An 18,917-nucleotide genomic window follows, 5' to 3' on the forward strand; every position below is an offset into this window, starting at 1 on the left:
GAACCCCCCCATTACCTGTAAAGCACTTTGAGTAGAGTGTCCATAAAAGTGCTAAGAAAGTGTAAAAATATTATACTCCATGCAGTCTAATGTTGTCAAGTCTTCATTTTCAATTTCAAAATTGAAATTGTTTGGTGTTAGAAAAAAATATTGTTTATTTATTAACATTCATTTTGTAAAATTTCAATTACACAATCATAAATCTACAGACCATAACTTCTAATTGGTACATAAACAACAGTGAAAAAAGTAACTACAACTGCAGGCTCATCACTGCCTACTATCACCTGTTAACAATGCAGATATCAGCAGCCCCAGGTAAGAAAGCGGAGGTAAAATAACTTGCAGAACCAACTGTTCTTTGGTTATACAGAACTGAGCTTTACAAATGAAGCTGAGAGTTAAACCAAATGCAGTTTTGTCTTTAACATGGTACTGATTCCACTTTGAATAATACTTTTCTTTAAAATAACCAATTATTAACATTGTTTTGCCTTGCTGTATATGAAATGTGTTTAAACGTCTGTTTAAAAAGCAGGTATCAGCTGTAAATGTTGCCAGTAACACTGTACTGGGATTGTACAGTAGATGCTTACTCTTTAGGTCACATTTGTCAAGGCCCAGAAGCAAGGTCTTGCCTCACACAGTCTAGAAAAGACATTTAGCAGAAGGTGGCAAGTGTTCTGGGCCATTTCAAGAAATGGCAACATCTCAGACTTGCCTTTCAGATCTTTTCAAAGGGGAAGAGGTGTTTCTGTTGGCCTCTCCTCTCACGCTTGGATTTCCTGACAACAATGTCCTCCTGGCCCGCCTGCCTGTTCTGTGGCCAAGAGCCGGTCAGGTCAGTGGCTGCTGTCTGGGAGCCAGCTTCTTCTTCCTCAGAGGAGAACCCATCCCCTTCCACGTTCGCCTCTCCTGGCTGAGCCTCTGCAACGCTCTGAAACGGAACCAGATGGATGTGTGGTCAGGGCCAAGTCACTCTGATCATTAAACATGGTCTTTGAATTTTAATGCTGAAGCATTAAGTAAGGTGACTACTATGTTTCAAGAACACAGCCCTTTCTTGTACTACACCCTTATTCTTGGTACAGGTACTGAGTGTGGCAGAAGACAGCACTAGAGAGTAGCACATTCTGGCTTCTTCAGGGTAAAAACTGAAGGTTTTTTCTTTAACTGCACTATGGATTGCATGGCAATGCACTGGGATGTTTGGACTGAGTTATAAACACACAACTGGCGACTCAGGGCGCCTACAGAGAGAGAGTCAAGTCCTCACTACATGCCTCGTGTTGAAGGTCATGAAGAGGAAGACTACCTGCTTTCCATAGCGGCGCTTCAGACGCTCTCTTATTAGCAGGCCCTTCACCAGCAGCGTCCAGTTGCTGAGCACTCTCTTCTCTCGTTTCTGAAAATGAAAACCAGCAGCACTAGCGTGAGCCAAGACCACCCTGTACGCACAATGAACCAGCTCAGGCTTAATGTCAAAAAGCACTTGTGAGAACAATCAATTGATTGGAAAATGCCGCATTGTAGCAGAGGTCACGTGACCTTTCATACACATTGCAGCTGAAGTCATGGGACCTTTCATATGCTTTGCATATGTTAATATTGCATATTGCAGCAACTGATTAACCGCTGCAGGTAGCACAGGTCACTGCTGCTTGCAGCAATTAATCAGTCCCCAGTAAAGGGTGTCAATACTTAGAACCATATTCAAAAACAAAGATCGTTGTTGCCTTCCACATACAAATGAATATGTATATATCTTCTATAGCAGCTGTTTGGCAGAAAATCTCTTACTGCTATACAAGCTCTCCAATGCCTCTCCCACAGATGTCCTCCACTGGCTTCCTAACTAGTCTTTAGAACTTAGGTTACTCCTTTCCTTACTGCACAATGGAAATGGGAAGGCAGGTAGAATGAAGTACCTCTTTCTCTTTCTTCTCTATCTCTGCCTGCTCATTCTCCCAGGCTGCCAGAAGCACCTCTTTGTACTCCTCACATGCCACGTAGCCCTCAATCCTGTTGGAGAGCAACACAAACACAGTTCCAGCAGATTTGGCAAATCAAACCACAGAGAGTGTGATCTGAAAAAGATCTTGCTAATGGGTTTCAGTCACAAGTGTTCAAAAATATCAAAATTAATACTTCAAAATCTCAATCAGGTCTCAAGATTTCAACAGTCTCAATTATGCGGAGAACAAGGCACAAGAGATTTTTATCAGGATAGTTATCTAACAAAACATTTCTAGATACCTTACCAGCAACAGCAGACATCTACTACAATGTCTTTCAAGATTGAGAGATTTTATGCTCTGGCGATACACTGATCACCCCTAGTACTAGGAAGGATAGTACCGCATAAGACAAATCTGTGATTTTGAGCTTTCCTGGATGCGATTGTATGGGTTGCAGTGAGAGCTCTTACACGGGGTGTGAGAACCCGCAATGAAAGTCGAAGCCGGTGACAGCGGGGGCGCAGTCGATGTTCAGTTTCCTGGCGACGCGGTGCAGGTTGGGGACCTGCAGGTGGACACAGCCGATGGGCAGCATGCAGGGCCTGAAGAGGTACACATTGCCATATTCATTGCGTGGGACCTGGGGGGAAACAGCACAGAACGCGGGACAGCCGTGAAGACGTAAATCCAGAAGTAACTTGCTCGGAAGAGAATATTCCAAAAAAGGTTGAATTATATATCTGAATAAAATGGTACAGCAGATTGGTGTTTTTCTATCATTTTTTAAATTATTTTTTATTATGTGTTTTATTATTATTTAGTACTCAGAAGGGAGCAGTGGGCGGGCAATGGACTTTGTACTTCAGCAGGTGCCTCTTGAATGCATAAAGAGTGCGACTCTTGTACTCCGCGATCGCAGTGGGCAAAGGCTGATCCAAGAGCTTGGCCTGAAGCTAGTATCAGCAGGCAGCACAGCAGCGGGTACATGACTTCACAGAAACCCAGTACCACCAACATAGAACAGCTCATCTTATGATAAACATGTATTTCTAATAGATGGATAAGATTCTGCCTGCACTGCAACCTGTGTTGTAAGCAAGGTAGGTATCGGAAATGCCTCAATCATTTCTGGAGAAAGGTTATGACAGGCACCTCATGGTTCTCCATGGCACTGGGAGGTAGTATAAAGAGCTGTTGGGGAGTGATGACCACTGGGCAAAGAGTGGTCAGTACCTTGCCATCCACAGCCACCGGTGGCTGATACTCTTCGGTCTGCCAGTGGCCAAACAGCGGGAGGTCATCCTTGTTACGGTTCTCGGCTTCCAGGAGCCGGGCCTTGCGAGCACGATTCGAAAACCCCTTCACCATCTGAACGTGGGATTGGTGCGGAGCGCAGGAAGAGAGAGGTTAAAGTTCGCATTGACCATGGCGTCAAATTAAAGAACAGAGATGTGATGTCGAAAGAATGAGCTCAAAACATGCTAGGGTAGTGACTACTTAAGGTTTTCTATTAAATTTTTTTTTTCTTAGATCAAACATGGATTATGGTAGGTACAAAATCTCACAAAACATATATGTGTCAAAAATTTAAAATATTTCAACAAATTAAGTCCAAGATCCTTGTTTTCAATAGGGCAGTGAAAGTCCATTATTGCCACATGGTGCAGAAAACTGTACCCTCTGTTGTAGAGTATATTATCTCTAAGATAAAGACACACTATTAATAATATGTGATAAATGTGTAATTAACATCCTACCACCACACTGAAAATGCACCCACTGCCAGCCTCCAGTGAGGACAACTGTGACAGCTGCTCAGAAAGTAGTGTAACCAGGGCTTCACAATTTTGTTTTTAACCACTAAACATCAAGAAAACACTCCTATTGCAAAATAAAAATTCTACACCAGAAAGGATTATTCATTGGACACTGCCTTGAACCCTTGGCAGACAACACATATTAATAACCCTTTAGTGAATGAGGGCCTTTATAGGCAGAATAAGCAGGGTTTGCTCTTTCATCAGAGATGGTCAGAAGCAACTGTACCTTGTAGGGCACCTCCCCAAGTCGCACCACCCGCGCCTCCTTCAGCCAGGTGTCTCTGGAGTGCAGCGTGTGCACGCAGTCCCTGCAAAGACACACAGGCCTGACGCCGGCCAGCTCTGTCCACCAGCAGCACAGATAAAGACTGCACAGGCCCACACGCTTGTAACACCCAAGTTTCTTTTTCCCACTGGATGTTAAAGTTTGGGTTAATCGGAAGACATAAGAAGAACATTAACATCCATCCGTTTCCTGACTGCTTTAACCATTTCAGAGTCATGGGGAAGCTGGAGCCTAACCCGGCAAGACACAGGAGAATGGCAGGATACACCCTGGATGGGACTCCAGTCCTTGGCAGGGCGCACACAGATACAAACAAGAACACACTCACACCAGGGCCAATTTTCCCAGAAGCCCATTAACCTACCAGCATGACTTTGGACTGTGGGACAAAACCAAAGCATCCACCCGGCAGAACCCCACGCAAACACGGGGAGAACATACAAACTCCACACAGACAGCACCTTGGGAACTGGGCCCTGGGCCACTGTGCTGCCCAAGGATATTAACACGTTCAGTAAAAACAACAAGCCAGCTGTGGCCTTACCTGGAGTACACTGCCTCCCCTCGGCAGTACCCTAGAATAGCAGCAGTGGGCGGGTAAAGGGCTTCGTACTTCAGCAGGTGCCTCTTGAGTGCATAAAGGGGGTGACTCTTGTACTCCGAGATCGCAGTGGGCAAAGGCTGATCCAAGAGCTTGGCCTGAAGCTGGTAACAGACAGCAGGTACATGACTTCACAGAAACCCAGCACCACCAACGCAGAACAGCCTAATCTTATGATAAACATGTATTCCTAATATTTGGATAAGATTCTGCCTGTACGGCAACCTGTGTTGTGAGAAAGGTAGGTATCGATACTACCTCAGTCATTTTTGGAGAAAGGTTATCATAGGCTTGCCATCCAATTCCACAATAACTAGATATGTCTTCCAGGCAAGAAAGACATTTAATTCAGTTGACTGCTCTAATTTGTAAAAGTTTGACTCTTATAAGAAAACAGGTTTTGATAATGGAAAGGTCACAATTATCTAAAAAAACAAGAGTTTTTCTTTAGTAACACTTTGCTCTATAGTCTCATGTGACCTCTTCAGAGACATACCTCCATATCCTCTTTCTCATCCCTCTCGGTGAAAGGGCTCTTATAGCTCTGCAGGGTTTCCTCCCACCATTCCTCATCCACTCTGCGTTTCCTGGTGGAGGTCATCCATGTGGGGTCATACCTCTTGGTGAGGTCTTTGACAAAGCCATCGTTGTCAATCCCTACGACATACGTTACAGGTTTGGTGGCCTGTTTGTAACAGAGCTGCGGCAGGGCCACAGCAGGCCTCACGCAGTCTACACAAACCCACTTTCCAGATTCCTCGAGGTACACCTCCAGCCACTGGTCTGTACCTTTGATGCCAGTCTGGCCGGTCTCTTTGATATCTTCTTTATCGCTGCCCAGAGTCTCCTTCTCCTTCTGCGTTGCTTTCTTGCCAGCTTTCCCTGCCCGACTTTTGTTTCTCCCGGCCTGGCTGATCTTTGTCCGAGACCGTGGCACTTGTCGTTTGCCTGTTGAGCTCCTCCTCCTTCCATGCTCTTCACCTTCAGAGTAACTGCTCTCTGCATCGCTCGAGAGCTCGAATTCCGAGGCGCTGTCGTCCTCATCCTCGCTGTCCTCCTTGTAGTTGATTTTGGAGGCCACCTTCCTCCGACGTTCATTCTTGGGCTTCTGCGACGCTTCCTTTTTCACCCCTTGCTTTTCACTACAGCTGCTACCAGCATCTTCTTCTGGTTTCAGTTTCTTTGCCCCTTTGCCAGACCTGGCCTTCTGACTGACTGGTCTCTTTGCCCCAGCAATGCGACTCTCTGCCTTGCCGATACTGCTGTTGTTGTTCTCATCATCACATATGGATTCCACTTCCTGCTCCGTTTTCCCAGCCTTTTCTGCCAGACTCTTCCCAGAAGACTTGGTTTTCCCAGCTGATGGAGGGCTCTCCTGAGAAGTGCTGCTTGAAGTCTTAGACTTACTCTGGAACACAGATTCAAGTCATATCACTGACAGACAGAACTTCAAATCATCGGTCCTGATATTTGCCAAGCATGTTACATTCATCCATTTATACATTTTCAAACTGCTTCATACAATTCAGGGGAACTGAAGCCTATCCTGACAAGCAATGGGCACAAGGCAGAATACACCCAGGACGGGACGCCAGTCAAATGCAGTGCACTCACAACTCACAAAAGCAAGTCAAATTTCTCAGAAACCAATTAACCTACCAATATGTCTTTGGACTGTGGGAGGAAACTGGAAAACCCAGAGAAAACCCACCCAAATACAGGGAGAACATACTGTATACACACCACTCAGGTAGCACCCCAGGAACTGAATCCAGGACCCAAATGCCGTGAGGCAGCAATGCTAACCACTGCGCCAATATGGTATCAGCATGTTACAGCTAATTAGGATTTTGCCCATGAATGACTTAAATTAAGAACAATTAATGATATGTAAAAATAAACATTATTTACACCCTGTTGAAACCAATATAATTTTAATTTGAAATAAAATGGGCAACAGATTTATGTATTACAGTGTATTACAGACAAATACACTAGTGATGCTGGTCAGGACAAATTAACAGTAATTTATCTTTAACATATATCACTGCATTAATATGTAATGATGGTAATATCTTGGGTACAACTGCAACCAAATCATCTGCAGGGCAGGAGTTAAGTATGAGCTCTCTCTGCCTTCTGTCCCCTAGTACAGAACAAGACACACAACCCTGTGGGGGGATTCAGCTCAGAGAGACGCAGGCGGAAGTTGTAGGCTTCAGTCTGACAAGCGGGGATACCTTGTTTGGGGGTCCCTTCAGTGGAATGGGCTGGAGCGAAAGCACGAGACGGCAGAAGAACTGCAACGCCCGTAGAATGATTAGGAACAGCTGGGAACAAAAACGGGAAAATATACCTAAATACTGTATGCATATATACATTTTCCTTGCTTGAATCTATTATAATAAAAAGCACAAGCTTAAATCTCCAAAAGCTTAAGCTACCATTATCTTTGTTGTAAAACTGGAAAAGCACTTTATATCTTTGAAAAAAACGGAGCAAGACAGTAAGTTTGTGAATAAACTGAAAAGTAATTTTACCCCATGCCACCAAATCTATCCTTGAGGTTACAATATTTCTAACATTCTCCTTTCTGCTTTTTCAACCTCAAAGATCCTTACCCTTTTATTATCAAACCCAGTGTGCACAAGCTGGACTTCTATTCTCAATTACTTCAGATTCAACAGGAAAAACACGATTAGCAGGACACAAATTGAAACTATTTATTTTCCATATAAAGATGGAAAATAAGAAGCCCTCTTTTTCCACACAGTTACTGGAGCCTGGAACAAGCTGAGCAGCCATCTTGTCAATTTCTGAACCCTATTCCTTTCTTTCAAGAAACTGGTGGATGAGTGATCCTTGCAACAATTGAGCTATTAGCAATGAAAAAGCTAAGTGGGCCAAGGGGCCTCCTCTCTTTTTACCATCTTATGCATCTTACTTTACACAGAGAAAACATTATTAGTTTATCTTAAATATGAATAAAGTTTGATACAAACAAAACCTTCAGGTTTTCATTTAGAAGTCCACTAACAATACTGGAATACTGCAATCACTAGCAGCATTGTGGAGTGGTTAAAGCAGAGTCTCTAGACTTTGAGCTGGAAAGTTCAAATCCCTGTTGGGACAATGCTACTGTCCAGATCTCCAGTAAAATGCCCACGTGTGCAAATGGGTACAAATGTAAGTCGCTTTGGATAAAAGCACCAGCCAAAAAAGACAATAATAATCTATTTTATAACTGCTTTATCCAAAACAGAGTCACAGGGGACCTGGAACCTAACCCAGCAAGCAACAGCTGCAAGGCAGGAAACCTGAGGAGAACAACTCCACGCAGAAAACACCCCAGGAATTGAACTCCTGGTCCCAGCACTGTGAGGTAGCAATGCTAACCACTGCTCCACCTTGTTGCCCATTAATAATAACAATAAAAGGTGGGTTTTAATCTGTAAGGTTTTAGATTTTAGAGTACATTTGTATAAACATCTGCTGTTAAAACCTTTCAAATTAGCATGTCTGTAGTACGTTGACTGTAACAGTGCGCAATGCTTACATGGGTCATTTCTTCATGGTCCCGGGCAGAGAACATCCCAAACCTCCCCTCTAGAGTAGCCTGTCGACTCACACCGTCATCGTCTGACAGCTCTGGGTTCAGGGTGAAGGTCATGGTAAACCTGCAAGGAAGGCACGGAAACAAGGAAACATAATTAAAACTAGAAAAAAGGCCCAGAACAGCATGAATTCAGTATAAAACTCAATGCTTTTATTAATGAAACTTGCTGCAGCATTTCAGCTTTGTCATTCTAATTTGAATTGACCAGTTTTTGGTTATTTTTAACTTCTCTGTTTGAAACGATAAGCTGTTAGTTTTGCGATGCGGCTATGACCCTTGTACAGGCCTATCTGGGAATCTCTTTTCACTGAAAATGTACTGTGAGAGCAACGCATTGTTTTTCACATCGCCAAGCACTCTTGACTTTAACACAGCCAGATTCAAGGGCGTCCAACTGTCAAGATTTTGCAATTTGCAATATCCAGCTAAAGATGATCTTGGTTTGCTCAAGCCAATTCAACCCCAGCAGTATTCTGTGAATCATCATGTTGTTTGGATGTACATGGTCAGCGATTAATAATAAACCAGCCACATCTGCATTACAAAGTCACACAGGAGCTGCTGTGGTAAGGCCACAACGCTGCCCTCTTCAACCTTACGGCTCTTACTTTGGCAAAGGCTGGCTTGAAATCGTCCTGTGCAGAAATAAAGTTACTCCATCCATGACTGTCAAAGAGCCCAGATATGAGTCTCCTTACTGAGCCGTGCCTTACCACTTGACCAGATTGGAGAGGAACATGACATCAGCCTTCTCCGGGGTCACTCGGGTGAAGTGATTGGGCACCACTGACAGAGCAATAGCCTGCAGGTCAGGTTCGCTGCACACTCTGTTCCGAAAGAAACCGTTGGCCAACAGACACAGGAGGTGAACCTTTAGGAGATAAAAAGTAAAATGCTTAAAAGAAAACAGGATTTTCACTCCTCTTGTACAAGCATTTAAACGTTTGCGTACGTCTCAGGAAAGAAGCCAATTAAATATTATGCAACTTCTTTAGACTCAAGTTCTGAATTAAACTTGCAGCCCAGAAACAGGGAAATTACTGAGCCCAAATACTGTACGTCAAACTTATTTTTAGAGCTGTTAAATATGTTGAATCACCGTTATCTTCAGGGATTGTGATCAGGGTTCCCTGCCACAACCTCTGAACCCCGGAGCACTGCTAGGCTTCTACTGACAGCTGGACAATGGGTGAGCCCGTACTTTATGGGTATCTGTGAGCACATCCTTGGTGAAGCGGTTCATCATCCGGCGAAGGTACGTCTCAAACTCTGCCTTTCTTCTCTCCCTGCCAATGCAGCACCACACCTGTCACTTACACATCAACTTACAGGGACACAGCAATGCATATACACAGAAATAGAATAACTTTACAACAAGTGATTAATTACATTTGTAATTGTAATTTATTGTACAATCAATGATTGTGAAAGCATCATTCAGAAAGATGGTCCAGGTGTGCCAGTAACCAACTTCCCCTTCTCCATGCCAACTTATTTCCAAAGAGGCCAAATCAAATATTTTTCACCAAGATTACATACAGTAAGTGCTGCCTGCAATTTGTATTGAAAGTGTTAAGTTGTCTGTACATTTTGTGGCCCACTTTTATTACTGTTGTGTAATTGAGGGTAGTGCTGTATAAATGTTTGTCCATGCAGCTCTGGAGTTGTAACAGGCTCTGCTGCTTGCCTTCTCTGTCTCTTCTTGGCTTGCTCAGGGGTTTCAATCTCTATCTCCACAGGCTGAGAGGGCAGAGCTGGCTCTGAGGGGCCCAGGGAAGAACACATAGGCTCATTGAGTTCTGTGAAGACAGTTCAGAGAAACAAGGACTTCAGCCTGGAAATTGCTACAGACTTACACAAGGAGTCATCACTTATGGTTAAGGGTCTCCTTACAGGTAATGTAGAGATTGTCTGTACTAAATTTTACTCAAAATGAGCTGATCCAAAAAATTTGGTTAGAATTGTTTCCATTTAAAATATAACAGAGATAAAAGTTGTGTATCCCATTAAGGCCAGAAACCTGTTTCAGAAGTGACCAGTTTCAGAAGTGACGTCTTCAATTATTTCAAATATCCCACAGGTTCCAACAGACCCGCAAAACCTGTTTGCAAGAATTCAGGAGAAGCTCATTCAGGAAAGAAATGAAATCTTTCCATACTGTATATGCACTGCAAAATAAAGTCTAACATTAGATTTTCAAGCATGACATTGTCATTCTGAGGTTTGCAGAAATTATAGGCGCTCTTATAAGACCTAGATACACATAAGCAATGACTTTAACACTTCAAACCAAATAATATACACTGCCTCATAGTCTCCATTGAAGACTACAGTATATCATGTAGGTAGCTGTGTCAGCATGTATAGGCTGCAAAGGAACAAGTAAATGTTCATTCCATGCTGAAAAAAGAAGAAAGGAAACACAACGTTGTTTCTTTTGTGGAGCCTTCTTCAGGTGTCATATCCCAATGAAGGCTGAAACGTTCTTTCTTTTCTTCTCTTTTCAGCATGAAATAAACCTTTACTTGTCCCTTTACAGTATATATCCTTTATTATACCTACTCCTTGGCAACCCTCAGAGCTTCCCTGTACACGTTAATCCACTTAAAAATAAAAAAAAAATAAAAAAATAAAAAACACATGCTGCTTGGCTTACCTTCAACATCTTCCCAGTCCTCATCACTCTCCTCCTCTTCGTCCGTCTCCTCTTTCTTCACCACCACCGCGGCTCCCTCACGGCCCTGGCCAGCCTGACTGCTGCCTTCCTCCTGTCTGGGCTGCACGTGCCTGCTCGCCGGGACAAGTCGGATCATATCAGTCATATCCCAGACCACTCCTTCACGCGGCCAAGCACTGTGGGTGTGTCTTAAAGAGATTTTAAAGACTGGCAGACAGCACTTCTACTCCTCATTCTGTACACCCAGCTTGAATAGTATGGCTTGTTTGCAGTAGACTGAAAAGCTAGGCACTCCTCCTCCAAGATGACAAACCTCAGGAGTGTTAACAAGCCACCATTCCATTCTCATAGCTGTATGCCAAGAGTCATTAAAATGTCAACTGGGAACTACTCCCTGTTGAGAGATACTGAGCAACTCGGACTTTTACCGATTTTTTTCATCATCTTCGTCATCTTCTTCTTTTATATGTGCAGGCTCTTCTTTGACCTCCTCTTTGACTCCCTTGGTCGCTCTGTGCCGTTTACTCGTCCCTTTTGAAGTTTTAGCAGCAGCCCCAGGCACTTTTTTACAGTTGGTCGCGCTTTTCTTTGCGGCTACTGCCTTCGGAGCATCACCTTTAGGGCGCCCATCCTCTGAATCAAAAGAAGAGTTGTGTAAAACCCAGGTCTGTGGTACTACACGTAACTGGTCGCGTACCCACGTTTTCATAATCTGAAGTCATGAATGAGAAGAGTGCTTATATTTGCATTTAGGTCAAGGGGGGTTGCTTCTGCAACGCAAAACATTTTAAAACATCAAAACCCCACCACCTGCAGGATGTGCTGCAAACATCTCAACGGTATATTTTCGGACTCCACGGAAACCGCATATTGTATTTTATATTACTACAATTCCTGGCCATGTTATTTACGTTAATGTTAATTATCAGTTTCATGACGAACAAAAACAATAGCCGCTGTTCAAACTCACTGATTAGAAACAAAAAAAAACTGATTTTAATTCAAGATACCGAGATACACACGATTGTTTTAACAAAATCAACTGTACATGCATTTTTTATATATGTAAAACGTTACCGGTATGCACAATAGATTACAGAATAGCACAGAAGAATCACTACCATGCTAACTTACCTGTAATCTTTTTTGCTGATTTTTTAACAGTCTCTTGCTCTTTCCCCTTTGTGACCTGCTTACATTTCTTGCTATCTTTTTTTGCGGAGGCATCAACTGACCCTTTTCGCTTGTTGGCCATGCTCGTAACAGGCTGCAGGAACTTTAGTTGCAACACAAATAGAAACATGCACGACTGACGTTACTCGAATGAACTTCGGTTTCCACCGTGCGCACACTCCATAAAGTTTAACTTATGTAACCTCTTTCATTTTGCAGGAAGTTCCCCCAGACTCTTGTTGTACAATGCCTGAAGCTTTCATAACATTCTCCGTATCATTTGTTATTCTCTCTGCAGACCAGTTTCAGAAGTGACGTCAAACGTCTACTTCCGGCAATAACATGTCCGCCATCGGGGTGCTGATGTAGCTGAGTGTTGTTAGCTACACCTGGTTGAAACCTGACTTGAATATACATGTTTACATGGAATGATATTTCTTCGATGTTTTTGCTTACCTGGACAATGATATTCAGTTTATGCAATGCAAAAACATGAATGAGCGAAAGATACATTATCATAATTTCCGCCAATTCTTTCCGAAAGACCCCTTCGTGTAATATACAGTATATTTGCAGAGTTACTCAAATGAGTCCTTTTGCATGTGCATAGATTTACTTTCCGTCATCAGCCCAGGCTGTAAACCGAAACTGCACGTGTGTGTAGATATGCATGCCATGCACTACAAACATTTTGGAGAAAGTGAAAATATATGTTTACTTCTCAGTCAAGCACTTCGTATTATTTTCATGAGAAATAATATGAATGATGAGTACATTTTTTTATTTTGGAATTTAAACATTTATTCATGTTAACAAAAGCCCATTTTATATTCAACCTACTTCTGATTTCAAAGTGACCTTTTTAAGTGTTTTCGGACAGTTTCACTTCATGTGAAATTCTCAGTGTAAATGTCAGTATGCATGCATGAAGCAGCTACCCATTGAGCTCACTAAATTAGTGTAATAATTTCAGAAGCCTTTGCTGTAGTTGTTGGAATACCAACCGTCTCTTGACGACTGGAGTTGTCCAACACTGTATTTCGGTTTTCTATTTTATTTTAAGGAACACTAGGTGGAGCAACAGGCAAATGTTTTGCTTGGTAATATTTCCTCCTAATATGGGTCTGCTAACTAGGTGAAGGTGGTTAATTCACAAGAATTTATAGAATGAACTGATGTAAACCCAGAAGCTGACCTACGAAATTAAAAAAAATATATATTTATTCTGGTAATAAGGTCAGTAAATTTGATCTTTTTGGCAAATATGTATATTTGCTTACTATTTTTTTCCCATTTACAGCACTAAAGTAATGGTACAGTATTTGCAATTAAAGTACTTAATGTGTTTTTCGATTTTCGATTATTTACAATTATTTTACGTGACTCTGTATATAACCCAATCTAAAAAAAATCTATACTGTGCCAAAATGCTCAAACTGTTTAAAGCATTACATTTTCTTCAAAAGATAAATGATTTCATATGTATTGAATTCTGTTATGTTCTGTATAATTCTGTGTTATTGTTTGGTTTTTTAATCAGGTTGTAAATTCAGCCACGACAGCTTCTTTAGGTGATTGTGATGCGAGCTGGGAAGGTGTTCCTTGTAGCATTCTCTGAAGCTCACCGATGAAGCGCTATGCTTTGTAGCAGGGGTGAAAGAATACCAGGCTTTCCGGTGCACGTTTCTGGCTCCCTTTTTCAATGCATGAATTAAGGATTATCAATCAAGCATGCAAAGGATTGGTTGTGCCAGATCCTAAATTTGAAGGTCTGGTGTTTGCCAGTCCCTACTCTACTCCTGTGTAATACAGATAGACAATCAAGTAAGCATTGTGAAATTGTAATAGAAGCTCTTTGTTCTGTAATAGCTAGGCGGGAAAAACATCGTAAGATATGGAACGGGTATAATTTTAAAATGAGTCAACTATCTACAGATGATCTGTAATCATTTTGATTCATGCAGTTTTTCAAGTGTTGTTGCATTTGCTCTTTTATTTGCACATTGTTCAGCTGTTCCCTTCACTGACCTCAGTTTCAGTGTGTGGCACCCTTTCCTGTAGGAGTCCAATGTCCCTCAAAAGCCCACATCACACGGAGCCATTTACTGTATTGGCACGGTCATCTTGCACACTGGTTCTAAGCCGGCACTTGCTTTGAATATTCAAATCTTTCACAGCAGATGTCCTAGTTTGAATAGGATACATCTCTGAGAGAGAAAAAATAAATGAAGCATAGGTGATTAATGAAAACATAAGTTCTGGCAATACACATAAATTAACAGTTCTGCAGTAGGTCGGTGTCACCTCTTCACAACATAATGTAGGTATTTCATTATAGAATATTGGTACAAGCAACTCTAAACTCATGTTTTTGTCTCATGTCATACTGTCCTTTATCTGATTTTCTGGTGCAGTTTTTCTTGTTTTCTTTGGAGATCAGCCAGTTTCTTGGTTTTCAGTCGCTGCCTTTGCTGAATTAAAATCACCATGAGACCACGAAATGACATAATTCTTCCCATGTGACCGTCTTTTTCTTCTCCTTGCAAATCCAGTTCCGGACTGTGACGAGATACCTGTTCCATTGCTATGTAGCGAATTTTTCCCACAGTGAAATGTTGGATCTGCACTATTTGTTCTTACTGTAGGTGGGGGGGGGGTAATTCCAACCCAGCACAGAACATGCTCGTAGTTTCCATTTTAAAGTAAATAAGAAAACATACGTGGAAAGTTTAGCTTTGTGGCTACACCAACAAAAGAACACAAACATACAAGATTATATAAACTGGTGGAATTTATTTCACACATTATCTCACAGTTTAGAATTACATAAATTGTACAACAGGACAAAACATGGACTTGATCAATCTCCCTGATAGTGTCTTTCCTTTAACCATACACAAAAACATGAAAAAGGAACAGCACATGTAAAAGAATTAGACAAAAATCTCACTAAGTGCTCCCAGTTTACACCTCATCCTAAATTAACCCATTTATGTGTCTCCAACACTGTCATTTTATACATATATACTGTAACAATATGGTGTTTACAAAATTGAGGGTACTAAGAGATGTATACAAACATTGAAGCAGACAGAAGTTAATTGAAGAGATACTGTACATCTCCTGTGTCCTTCAAAAACAGATGTAAAACTTTATTGCCTTAGTTACAGGACCTGCTGTTCTGATTGCTGTGTTTTGAACTATTTAGAATAGCAAGATGTCGGGATTCTAACCAGCAGTCTTCCACTTGTGTAACAACGCTGCCTTGAGAGGTCGGATTCTGAATGTCTAGAAGCCTTCACATTATGTTAAACTGATTAGATTAATCATTCTGATCTTTGCAGCAGGGTTAGATTACATATGGTAAGTGAAAAGACATTTAATGGAAGATTATTTGAATGTCTTAGTTTTACTTCATTTCAAAACTTGCACAAAATGACCACTTTAATAAGTGAGAATCATGAACTAGGAAGGACTGCAAGGACTCCCATTTGCACAGGAAAGTGTTTCCTTTAAAAAAAGACTATATTCATCTCAAGCAATGTGTAACATTCAGATATGTAACGCTTTACTTTGTAACTACAACAAGCTCTGAGGCCTCTTCTGAGGGTGACTTTTTCATTCGAAGCCAATGACAAAACCCAGTTTGGTACAGCAAAGACAGCATCTGTCCTGTCCCATCAACATGTGGATACTGGTCTGCTCTGAGGCAAACAGGAAAAGAAAAAGGGAACTTCTGAACACTTTTCAGCACCTACTGCTTTTGTGCTTATGGCACAATACATTGTTTCTTTCTGTAAAGAAACACTCAGAAAACTGCTTGATAGTTAATAGTTGGTAGTTGCATTTATAGACTACTTTTTTAAAGGATTGTCACGAACCGCACGCGAACACTTCTCACCGGTAACATCCATGCACTAATTAATCAATTATCTTTCCACACACTCTTCCCTATTTATACCCTCTCACTCCACTCAGTCTCTGCTCACCAATGAGGTTCCCTCTTCCGAGCTCAACCCTCGCTTTATGTTTTCTGGGAAAGAAACACGTTAAACCTAATCGTCTTTTGGCTCTCGAAACCCTTGCTCAATCCCTTGACTAAGGCATCGCTTCAAGTTTTTAGGATTTGGTTACTTTTGGAACTTTACGGAACCTTTCCAGGATTATTCTACCACAGGCTCGCATAGGGAGTGGCTAACCAGCCTCTTTGCTGCAACTCCTGACAGGGATCCCCAAAGTACATTTTTTAAATCAAGAGAAGTGACCCCCTCTGTCCCCCACTGAGGTGCAGTACCCACAAGGGTGAAGTGTGGCAGCCATTGTGAGCCAGCAGCCCCATTATACAGCAGATAAGACAGCGCAGTGAAAAATTGCTTTATTAATTGAATCTGGGGGAAAGAGGAGACCTTTACTTGGTCAGATTGTTCAAGCCCATACTGGAAAGTAACTAAGACACTTGTATTTTCACCAACAGCACCATGAGGTGTTTAATCAAAGGACCACATTTTAGCATCTCATTTGAAGAAGGGAACTTACTACAGTTCCCTTCTTGGTCACCATACTGGGAATTTGCTGTGATGTAAACATCCCACAGTTCCTTATTGCTTCCTGTTGTCAGAGCTATTTTATAGTAAAGTGACTCTATAATTCTCTGTTGTTGCTATTTTTAATGTTATGTGCTACAGTAATGAACTTGTTCAATAATAAAACCTAAAGCTAGGCTTATGTATGCAGCTGGCCAGGAAATAAAATAGGGAAATTAGAGATGCAAAATACTTTCAGCACAAAAAGGGCAAAAACACAAAAAACTTTAAAAAACTAATTCTTATTTACTCAAAGAAACCCAAAAGAGATATATTAAAGTCATGGAGAGTATTAGTGTTCTGTCAGGTAAAAAAATAATCTACTTAACATGAGAACCACACGTGCAATTATATCACAAAACATGTGACAAAAATGTAACAAGGAAAAAAACACCTGACACAAATTACACCTCCTTTACACCACCTTTAAAAGAACCCCCACACTTTCTTAATTCTTTCCAAATGGCACTGTTATGCAATTATATTATACTGTTTTTGCAGCATAACACACAGTCCCATTCATACAAAACAGAAAATACCAGAGACTGACAGTAATGGCTTACTGTATGAGTTCTGCTCTTGACTTTTCAGAAAACTAAATAATCTGAGCATTGAATATTAAAAGATGACACTCTACAGTGCAAACACCTACTGAAAAGAGTGGCATTATTCCCATGGAGTATTTTTGGAAATGCCCTTAGTTCTAATGTACACTGAGTGCATGCTCCTAACAATATATTCTACAGTAAACCTATTTCCACTTTCAAATACAACACTTATTATGTCTTTGATATACTGTAAATTGTTTTTTCTTCATTCCACCAGGTACTGTAAATACATTATAAAATTATCTCTAAACAATGAAAAAGAATTTACAATGTTGTCTCTTTTTAAAAAGCCACATCTACAGGCAATTTGCAGCTACATTATGCAGAAGCTGAATGAAGCCTAGGATTATTGGCTGATTTAAAAATTGAACTTACTTTGTTTAAAATCTGATAGGGTTATGAACAATAAGAATGTCTAAAAATCCTACTATGTCATTAGCAAAACATTGTCATTAAATGTCAGTTAAGTATCAGGATTATGTTTTATAATGGTGACTTGCAAACTTCAGGTGTGTAAGATAAAACAATAATCTAACATCACGGTTAGCAGAAAAAATATGCATTTAGAACATGCTTATGTGTTAAATTTAGAAATTAAACTGCAAGGCTGTTACTGTATTACATAAGTAAGAAAGAGTTCCACAAAAATTACTGACATCCTGAAACTTCAAAACAATACATTTTGTAGTAAAGCACAAGTTGTGACACGATAACATTCTAATTTTTGTGTTAGCTGGTTTTGACCTTGATACCTGGATAACACCACACCTCCAGGCACTTCTACTTACACTCCATCTATCTAAGAGTTCATGGGCTTTAAGACAATATTGAGATATTCCAATTTTGCAGACCCATTGACCCTTCCACTTTTCTAAGGTAACATGTATGAGTTATTTAACTAACTGTCCATGTCATAAGAGTCTATAAGATAATGTCATGTTGGAATAACGTTATACATTCGTTTTAACAATCCCAACTTCCAACCTGACTTAAACACGATGACCCCCCCCCCTTTTGAAATCAAAGTGCTAGTTCACATGGTATGAAAAAGTGTTATTAAGATGTTGACTAGCAATGAGGGCCCCGGGATGCTCTAGGTAGTAGGTTTTATCGCTTGCTTGCCTAAACCCAGCTTGGGAAATGGCTCGAGTGGCAATCATTGTTTACACAGTACATGATTACTACCAAGTAGCTCTGCCTCTTAATGACTGGCCAACTTCAGCCTGAAGCAAATAAGAGCTGGGGTCTTCTTCTTCTTCTTAGTCTTCTATGATTTGGTCTGTGTTTCTTCTGGGAGTCGCTGGACAATCCAGGTGCTGATCTCTTTGAGGACGGAGTTGGCTGTATCCGGGAGGTCGTGATGCAGAGCGTGATAGGCTCCACTGTACACCTGCAATCGGCAAACACACTGTGTCAGACTGAGCACATAAAGAATTAAACAGAGAACTGCAACAGTTTCATATTCATGGAGAACAACAATCCTTCAATTATGATTTACAACTGCATTATTTCTTTACCAGTGCACTTGTTGCCCACGAAAAGAATAATACAATCAATAATGCCCCACAATAACACCCACAAACCTTTAGTCCATT

General features: G+C 41.2%; 2 protein-coding genes across 4 annotated transcripts in view; both read right to left on the reverse strand.

Annotated features, from left to right (window-relative positions):
- Positions 1 to 130: 130 nt before the first annotated feature.
- xpc (xeroderma pigmentosum, complementation group C) lies at positions 131 to 12,436 on the reverse strand. Of its 2 annotated transcripts, XM_088916531.1 has the most exons (17): positions 12,093 to 12,436; positions 11,387 to 11,591; positions 10,938 to 11,068; positions 9,969 to 10,080; positions 9,483 to 9,567; positions 8,995 to 9,152; positions 8,222 to 8,342; positions 6,906 to 6,995; positions 5,455 to 6,073; positions 5,162 to 5,322; positions 4,609 to 4,769; positions 4,005 to 4,086; positions 3,192 to 3,326; positions 2,429 to 2,598; positions 1,929 to 2,022; positions 1,316 to 1,405; positions 131 to 937 (listed from the first exon to the last, which is right to left on the reverse strand). In XM_088916531.1, exons 1-17 carry the CDS (start codon positions 12,259 to 12,261, stop codon positions 725 to 727), a joined length of 2,796 nt encoding a protein of 931 aa, XP_088772657.1. In that variant the 5' UTR covers positions 12,262 to 12,436; the 3' UTR covers positions 131 to 724. The 2 variants fall into 2 exon arrangements, with proteins under 2 accessions (XP_088772657.1, XP_088772656.1); XM_088916530.1 differs by having other exon boundaries at positions 5,162 to 6,073.
- A 2,468-nt stretch (positions 12,437 to 14,904) lies between these two features.
- Positions 14,905 to 18,917, reverse strand: part of mgll (monoglyceride lipase) — a 53,109-nt gene continuing 49,096 nt past the window's right edge. For both annotated transcript variants that reach the window (XM_088916533.1, XM_088916532.1), the window contains one exon: positions 14,905 to 18,712. In XM_088916533.1, coding sequence (XP_088772659.1) covers positions 18,590 to 18,712 — 123 coding nt within the window. In that variant the 3' untranslated portion in view covers positions 14,905 to 18,589. The remainder of the gene's footprint in view (positions 18,713 to 18,917) is intronic.

This window comes from Atractosteus spatula, chromosome 5, assembly GCF_055471065.1.
Source record: "Atractosteus spatula isolate fAtrSpa1 chromosome 5, fAtrSpa1.hap1, whole genome shotgun sequence".
Lineage (NCBI taxonomy): Eukaryota > Metazoa > Chordata > Actinopteri > Semionotiformes > Lepisosteidae > Atractosteus > Atractosteus spatula.

Bases quoted from the DNA above. Each gene is read 5' to 3' on its own strand.
- xpc (XM_088916530.1), bottom strand. From the start codon at position 12,261: ATGTTTCTATTTGTGTTGCAACTAAAGTTCCTGCAGCCTGTTACGAGC. The intron at 11,069-11,386 runs GTAAAAGTCCGA...CCCGGCGAGCAG, and splicing joins GAAGATGATGAAAAAAATCG to GCACGTGCAGCCCAGACAGG. The intron at 6,996-8,221 runs GTAAGCATTGCG...TTTTGTTCCCAG, and splicing joins ACCATGAAGAAATGACCCAT to CTGTTCCTAATCATTCTACG.